Here is a 9296-nt window from a genome sequence, read left to right on the forward strand (position 1 = left end):
CTTCCTTCTTATGTCTGTTCGAGGACTAACAGTTGTTTTAGAAATGGAGAATGTGATGACCCAAAAGGTCATCACTTGTTTTAGAAATAAATTTTGTGTTTCGGACCTTAAAAACCTCTCTCTGCATCACCTTGATTTGCGTGCGCAGTCCAGGCGCGTAGCCGGAAAGCCGTTATGTGAAAATTTATGAAAAACGATAAAATTTGACTTTAAAATGAATTTAAGTTGACTTTGGTTAACATTTTAGGCAAACGGACCCGAACCCGTGATTTGACGGTCCCGGAGGGTCCGTAGAAAAATATGGGACTCGGTCGTATGCCCAGAATTGAATTCCGAGGTCCTAAGCCTGAGAAATGAATTTTTAAAGAAAATTATTTTCTGGAATATATGAGTTTTTAGAAATGAAAAATATTTGGAAGTTGGTGGTATCGGGCCCATATTTTGGTTTCGAAACCTAGTACAGGTCTTATATGTGATTTAAGTCGAGCCTGTAAAATTTAGTAAGAAACGGAAGTCGTTTGATGTGATTCGGACCCGTAGTTGTGAAGATTGATACTTTGAAAGTTTTGAGTCTTTTCTTAGATTTCTATGCTAAATTCGTTGTTTAAGATGTTATTTTGGCGATTTGATCGCATGGATAAGTTCATATGATGCTTTTGAGTTGGTATGCATGTTTGGTTTGGAGCCCCGAGGGATCGGGTGAGTTTCGGATAGGTATCGGAAGAATATTAAACTCAAAAATGTTGCAGGTTTTCAGTTTCTGGTGCACAGAAATTTTGTGCTTCGCGTTCGCGTGGCTTCACTCGCGAACACGGAAGGCAACATCCCTCAGGTAAAAATTGTTCTTCGCGAACGTGGAGCTTGGGATGCGAACGCGAGGCTGTGGGGGGAGTACCCCTTGCGAACGCATCCAGGCACTTGCGAACGCATAGGGTTAATGTCCTGGAGGAAGGTTTTCACATTTACTCTACGCGAAAGTAGCCACCCGACCGCGAACGCGAAGGCTCTAGGGGCTGAAGCTCCGCGAATGCGAGCCTGTGATCGCGAACGCGATGGTCAGCTGGGCCTGACCCATTGCAAATGCGACAGGCCTATCGCGAACGTGATGAAGGCCTGCCCAGTGATTTTTAAAACAGAAGCAAAAACGGGCAAAACCCATTTACTTCATATTTTTGAAATTTCGAAGCATTGAGGCGATTTTCAAAGAACAAGTTCTTTCCCAAAACATTGGTATATGATTCTAAACCTTTTTCTTTTGATTTCCCATTGCGTTTCATCAATTTTCATCCTAAAATCTAGGGTTTTCATGGTAGAAATTAGGAGATTTGGGTAGAGTTAGAGCTTTTTGATTAATTAGGATTTAGACCTCGTTTTGGGGTCGAATTCCAAAACTAATAGCATATTCGGGCTCGTGGATGAATGGATGATCGGGTTTTGGTCCGAACCTCGAGTTTTGACCAAGGGGGCCCGACGTTAATTTTTGACTTTTTGGGAAAAATGATAGAAAACCTATAATTAAGCATTGGGTATGAATTCTTTAGCATTTATTGATGTTGTTAAATCAATTTGGACTAGATATGAGTTATTTGGAGGCGAATTCTAAAGGAAATGCGGTGTTTGAGGCTTGAGTTGGCCGTGGAAGTTTGAGGTAAGTCTTAGGTCTAACCTTAGCTTGAGGGATTAGGAGTCGAGTCTTATTCGCTATGTGTTATTTGTTGAGTACGACATATAGGCATGGTGACGAGTATCTATACGTCGTTATCAAACATGCCCCTAAGTCTTAAATGGAAATTGTTGTGTTCTTAATAAGTACTACAATTGCCTAAGTTGTTGATTCTCTGTGTTGGAAAAGAATTATGATTATTCTCGTGGAAATTGCCTATGGTTGAGTATTGGTGCTAGTAGAGGTTTCTTTGTGAAGTTAAATGTTAGAACAAGTTTGGTTATAGCTGATTCCCTTGCCGGGACATATTTACTTATACTATCGATTCCCTTGTCGGGATGTTGTTATTACCTTATTGTTCCCTTGTCGGGACTCTTTGTGATTGGTGTTGAATTGTATATTGGGATTGGGTTGCATGCTGCAACAATATTATAATTGGATCGGGTTGCACATCGCAACAATACTATATTCGGATCGGGTTGCAAGCCGCAATAATATTATATTTGGATCGGGTTGCACGCCGCAACAATATTTATTTATGATTTGGATCGGGTTGCACGTCGCAACAGTAAAAGATAAAAGTGGTTATTGATTTGTTACGGTTTCCTTATTCTTCCTGCTGCGAATTTTAAATTGTTTTTTATGCTTTTCTCTTGAGTTACCGTTGGTAAATTGTCTTCCCTCGCAGCATGCCCCCCCCCCCCCGTCTGATTCTTAACTATATATTTCTGCTTTATTTTTCCGCTTTGTATGATATAATTGCATAGGTTTATTTGGTACTCTGGTCCTAGCCTCGTCACTACTTCACTGGGGTTAGGCTAGACACTTACCATCACATAAGGTCTGTTGTGCTGATACTACATTCTGCGCTGTGTGCAGATCCCGAAGTAGCAGCTATTGGACCTTAGCTTGGGTGGATGCTTTCAGTCCATACGGAGATCCAAGTTAGTCTTGCAGGCGTCCGCAGGCCCTGACGTCTCCTTCTATCTTTTCTTCCCGTTTCACTTATGTAATTCAGAAACAGTGTTGCATTTATTTTTTGGACCTTGATTGTAGAATTCTTAGACTGTCTATGGAGTTGTGACATCAGTCTTGGGTAGTTTTTGATTAAGAAATCATGTTGGAATTATTTAAATGGTTTAATTGTTTCTTTCGCTTGTTTTAAATTTCCATTGTTATAAACTGTTGATTCACACTTGTTAAAGAATTAAAATGGAAAAAAGGTAATTTGTTCAAATGGTCGGTTTGCCTAGCTTTCACTAGTAGGCGCCATCACGACTCCCGAGAGTGGAAAATCCGGGTCGTGACAGATGGGCTGGATTTATTTACGTCATTTCCCTTTCATATCCAAATTTCAGGGAGTGATTTGTGGCTTCGATTTGGTTGATCAATCTTCTGATTCCAATTTAGTCTTTGGCGTATGGCCTGACATTCTCTAGCAGGTGCACTTGATATGTTTCATTGTTCAGGCAGCCTCGATATCCTTTGATTGAAACTAAAGCATTTGGACTGATTTTGTTTTCTTTTTTATGGCTTTGACACGACTTTTACTTCCTGTCATTTAGCATTGTTTATATTGTCTTTAAACTTTACTTGTGCTACTTTATGATTTCCTGCAATCAAATAAATACGATTAGATTTGCACTATTATCATTATTGAAACTTATATGTAACAAGGATAATCCATTTTGGTAGATTAAAAAATTACACTTTGAATGTATTTGGTACGATGCAATTCTTTTGTCATTGGAAATTTTGTTACGATATATACTTTGTTGGTTAATGAAAAAAAAATTCTGAAATATATATTAAATATTAATGTAATATTAATATCAGCAATCAGAGAGTGTATTGTTACGGTTTATGTGTCGATGGAATTTTTATCTTCTAATTAAAAACTAAGAGGGCGTTTGGCTAAGCTTATAAGCTGGTCAAACTAGCTTATGAGCACTTTTCGGCTTATTTACGCGTTTGCTAAAGTTAAAAGTGTTTATAAGTCAAAAATAAGTCATAAGCTGGCCATCCCCAGCTTATGAATTTATAGCTTATAAGCACTTTCAAATATTTTATCCTATTTAGATTTATTTTTTACTGAGAAATTTTTATCAATTTATTATTATTATAACAACAGAGAATCCAAGCAACTGTACTATTTCATTCTTTACATGGTCAGTCACTCCTCCAAAGTATATGCTACTCTTATTAATGTTGGCAATCAATCCAGATGCTTTTGAGAATTGCTGGAAGTAATCAAATAGCAATGAAGCTGATACCACATCTCCTCTGCAAAACATGAGTAGGTCATCTGCAAATCCAAGTTGTATTATTCCTAACTTCTCGCATCTAGGGTGATAATTAAACTCTGGGTTCTCCTTTAGTGTTCTGAGTAATCTGGTGAGATACTCTATGACAGGCACAAACAGATAAGGAGATAATGGATCACCCTGCCTAAGTCCTTTTTTGCCTCAAATGGTGGTGTTAGATTTCCCTTTATAACAATAGAGTAAGAGATTGTTCTGATGCATCTGTTAATCCATGTTATAAACTTTCCTGGGAAGTTCATACTTGACAATATCTGCTCCAAAAAATTCCATTCCAGTGAATCATAAGTCTTTTGCATATCCACTTTGATCATTATCCTTGGTGATACTCCTTTCAGCACTTATAAGTGTTTTTCAGCATCTAATGCGTATCGGCTACTTCAAATAAGTTAATCCAAACGGGCTCTAATAATAATAATAATAATAACAACAATAACAATAATATTTTAATTGCTAGCAGGAGCAAGTAACATAAAGTTGAAAGTTAATTCCATTTTCCCTTCTTAATGGAAAATGTTTTTATTTATTATCTCGTAACCAAATACCAAAAAGTGTCTTTCTCATGAAAAGTATTTCTTTTGAATTCCTTTGTGGGAAGACTAATTCAAAATTGAAATAGGAGACTTAAATTATTTAGGATTTGATATTTAGTAGTTTATTTAATTTATGTTTAAATAGAATATTAATTAGAAATAAATTTTTTTAATTTTTAGTTAATAGGTTTTATATTATTATGAATAAAGATGTTACTTAGCCCATTTTATGGGTGAAAGATAAGAATTGTAAAAATCATTTAGAAATCTATATTAAAATATTTCCGCTTAGTCGTATTAACACATCACTTCATATACATTTCAAAAGATTTTGTTTGGCAAAAGTTAAAAGTCATCATAGTTTCGCAAAAGCTGATGTAAGTTGGACGAATAATCGCGTTAGATTTTAATTCAAGAGCGGCCATAATCAATGTTTTAAAACGCGGGGCTGTAAGGCGAGACGTTTACCTTTAACGAGGCGAGGCGTATACCCTGAGATATGGGGCGTAAGTACTACAGATCTTTAAATTTTACTAATTTCAAGAATTTTAAGATAGTATAAAATAAAAAATAATTATAAAAAAATTACATTAAAATCACAGAATTATAACAAATAATCTATTTAAAATATCTATAAATTATAATTCAACTATGAATAATACGAAAAGTATGACATATATCATAATATACAAATTAGTTGCAACGACGTTACAACTCAAACATCAAAAGTAATGTGTTCGATACGAAATTTTAGATGTATCTCTTAAAGAGTAATGAATCTTGAAAGAATTTCGATATTATAATTTGATGTTTTTCTAAAAATACTTTTTTTATTTAATATACTTTCTATTTGAAAGAGAATTTATATAAAAACATAATTCACAATTTAAATATGATTCTCTAACATCATTTATTTTTAAGTTTCAATAAGTCAATAAAGTGACATATAATTAACCATACAATACCATGATAACTAATTATTTGTAAATAGTTACTAGCTAATACTGAGCTATTAAATTAATAAGTATTGTATCTCGTAAATGCGAAAAAAATAATATTTAGAGAAATAATTATAAAAAAATTATGGATCATTATATAGCAAAGACATAACAAAAGTTAGTAAATAAATACTTTTTAGATAAAATATTTATTTAAAATTAACTATCATAGCAGTCTTAGTGGATAACGTGCAATAATTTTTATTTTAATTATGACATAAAATACTCTCAACTTAATGATTTATGATTAAGAAAAAAGTAATTTTGAATAGTCAACGATTTATTAAGAAAATTTAAGAATTTACAAGGTTAGTTACATACAATTGCATAAAGTTCTATTAGGCGGGCCCAGTACATTGGGCGTTGGGCGTGTCCGAGGCGTAAGCTGCGATGACCGAGACGTAAGTCTCACGGAACAAAGCTCCACACATAAGCCCAGGAGCATTTTACGAGTGCTCTGCTCCAAGGGGAATCCCAATTCCACCTTTTAAAACAGAGGCCATAATTACCCATAATTATAAGGTGAAAATGTATCGCTCAAGAGTTCGTGACTCTTCAATTATATTGGCTATTATTGGAATAATTATTGCTATTAATTTTTATATCAACAGGTTAATTAAGGGCTTAGGCAGTCGCCTCCTACTCCAGCTTCTTTACTCAAGTCCTACGTAATATTTTCCACACTCCAACATTTTGACGTTTTGTACATACCCTTGTCTCTTAAGTACGGCTACGTTCGATTTAAAACAAAAATATAATTAATAAGGTTTAGTATTAAAACCAAATAAGGATGTACTTTGCTCTTCTAGACCAACCAGATTAGGTTTGTTGATTTTGGAAAGTATCTTGAGGCTGATTTTCAGGTGCCGTTTCCTTTTAATATTTGAATTATATAAACATAAAATGTAAAAAAAGTTACACTACCAGTGTTTTAGACCTCTAATAATAAATTAGTTATATTCTCATTTGGTTACTAATTAATATCTTTATGAAGATATTATCTATAATAACTTATAAATGGAGTAAATTATTCGATGATATAAATATGTTTTACATGTAAATACAAATCAAATTAAACTTTTTTAGAACATTGGCAATATATTAACCCATCTTTCTTATATAAGAATTAATCTAAACACTCGGCAGTTGTTGTTTTCCAGAACAAAACATTAAAGATTTATTTCTTCCAAAAGTGATTTTCAGTAAATTTTCAAATAATGATACAGTATCCAATAAGGCCCAGAATAAAAAAATGAAAATGGTGATGTCCAGATGGTCCCAAAAAACAAAACAAATAAAGGTTGTCATACTATAAGGTCCAAAACACAAAAAAGAATAGTACAAAAAAATATCCACAAGGTCCAAATAATATTCCAAGTCAGATGTACGATTGCATGCATGCACACCACGTGGATAAACCTCCAAATCTAATATGCCAGCTCATCCCTTGCTTTCGCCTAGATTCTTTTCCCTTTAGTTTATTTATCGTGAATTTCTCAACAAATTCCAATTCACCTAGTTTATTTTTTTCCTTCAAGATTTCAAATTGCTAAAATCCAGTTCAATTTGCGGAAATTCAGGAACTGCACGGAATGTACGTAAAAAGATCATTAAAAAGTACAAGAGTTATCAACAAATATAAATTATATTTAAAATCATAGAAATGCAGTGAGTAAAAACTAAAAAGAGAACAATTTAGGCAATTATAGCAAAACAAGAAATTATTATTGAGTTAATGCAAGAATAATGACATGATAACAAACAATTGGTTCACATCAAACTTGAATATAACACAATTGACTCCACAACTCACTCTCACTTTCCAACAAAATGAAAATGACAATTACATCTTAATTGACAGACGACTCAGAATTCTTACATTGATTAATAAGGCAAAAAAATTAAATAAGCTTTCGATTAGTAAATTAAACAGCAACACATCCTCCCCTCGGCCATCTCATATATACAAAGATATACCCTTGAAATATATATGGATGGTGCAATAGCAGCAGCAGCAGCTAAAAAACAGTACTTGAACTTGAACTTGTATATACAAAAATCTTCTTCAAATCTTAATAATTTATCATCATCATCATCTTCACCTTTTGCAGGACCACAAATCTCCATTAATGGCTGGCCCATAAACTCCATTAATTTTTTTTTAGGTCAAGAGATCATTGACCCAACCAAAATCTGGCCCACCTAATCCATTCTCATTGTAGTATCTGTTTGTTGCATTGTTCTTGGTATCTTCTACAAAGCTCATGTTGGAGCTAGAAACTGGACTAAAGCTCAACCCGGAGCTAGAAACTGGACTAGGAGATGGAAAATCCCTAGTGTAAAACTTGGTTCTTGAACTAGAAACTGGACTTGGAGATGGAGTTGAATAAGGAGAAAGAAGAAACTGATGTTGATCATCATAATTATTAATATTATTGTTGTTGAAACTCACATCCAACCATGGTAATTTCCCATCAAAATTATTAACAGCAGCAGCAGCAGCTGAAGAAGAAGAAGAATTGGCTTCATGATTCGCATTCACATTCATAGCTTCTAAAGAGCTAACCAATTCAGTAAGTGCATCCTTGTAACTCATTAATCCAGCATGATCCAGCTGACCCATTCCACATGATGATTCTACACTCCCAAAACGATCACTGTAACGTGACATAGGTGATGAGAACTGAGTTTTTGCTGGGGAAAGTGGCGGCGACAGAGATGGAGACATAGGCGGCGACATATGTGACATACCCATTAAAGTAGATGTAGGAGAAGCAGAAACAGAGTGACAAAACATACAGCAATGGTTAAGATTTCTGTACTTTTTCTCAACTGGAGAGTTTCTTGGAGATGAACCAGGACCACTACTTTCGTGACAACTAGGTGGCAGAACACGAAGTTGACGTGGAGTATGTGCAAAGAAACAAACCTTGCGTTTGCAGTTTTTCCCATCTTTGCATGCTTCAGTCCTGTACCGAGTTGGGTGAAGCCAACATTCAAACACCCCGTGTGCAAACTCACAGTTATCACCTCGGCTACAATTTCCTTTACGGAATTCAGAGCAAACAGTTCCAGAATAATGGAATCTTCTTGGGTCTCTCCGACGAGCTTTCTCACCAGGATGAGCGAAAGGGCAGTCAGTCCAGTCGTGGCTGCGGCTACGAGTACAACGGCGGACCTTGAACTCGTACATACGAAAGTGGTCGGAAGAGTACGGATCAGAATCATCCTCGTCAAGGCTGTTGTAAGGCAAGAATTTCTGGAAAAGGGTGTCTGAATCTGATTTAGGTGAGTCCATAAACATGTCGGAGACAGGGTCGGCGGAGAGATTAGAACGGCGGCTGAGGAGTTTTCTTGGGGGAATGTCAATATCACGAAGAGATTTCTTGTTAAGGTAAAGTTGGTGAGAGGGATGAAACTTGTGATGATGTTGTTCAGCACAAAGCCCTTCCATTTCTAGGGTTTTCAAGAAATATTGGTGGATTGAATAGAGAGATTTTTTTTAGAGAGTGGGGGACATGAAAGTAATGTTGAATGCAAGGAAACAAGAAGAGGAATGGGGATCATTTATACAAACACAAAATGAAATGATAATATTATGAAAATAATATAGGTATAGGGGAGGGGGGTTTTGGGGTGGTGGGGGTGGAGAGTGACGAGGATGGTGTGAGGTATGGGCAAAGAGATGCGTGGCTGCATAGTATTAGGGATTGGCATGCAAAGAGAGATATGTGGAAGCTTGACACTTCGTCTCTACTGCATGCAATATTAGTTCTTATGA

General features: G+C 35.4%; 1 protein-coding gene across 1 annotated transcript; it reads right to left on the bottom strand.

The window, feature by feature from the left end:
• Positions 1-7280: 7280 nt before the first annotated feature.
• On the bottom strand, positions 7281-9089 carry LOC104237110 (zinc finger CCCH domain-containing protein 61). The gene has a single exon (XM_009791197.2). It carries the CDS (start codon positions 8967-8969, stop codon positions 7677-7679), a length of 1293 nt encoding a protein of 430 aa, XP_009789499.1. The 5' UTR covers positions 8970-9089; the 3' UTR covers positions 7281-7676.
• Between the last annotated feature and the right edge of the window lie 207 nt (positions 9090-9296).

Source organism: Nicotiana sylvestris, chromosome 7, assembly GCF_000393655.2.
Source record: "Nicotiana sylvestris chromosome 7, ASM39365v2, whole genome shotgun sequence".
NCBI classification, from domain to species: Eukaryota; Viridiplantae; Streptophyta; class Magnoliopsida; order Solanales; family Solanaceae; genus Nicotiana; species Nicotiana sylvestris.

Excerpts from the sequence above, each read along its gene's own strand:
- LOC104237110 (XM_009791197.2), bottom strand. The coding sequence starts at position 8,969 with ATGGAAGGGCTTTGTGCTGAACAACATCATCACAAGTTTCATCCCTCT.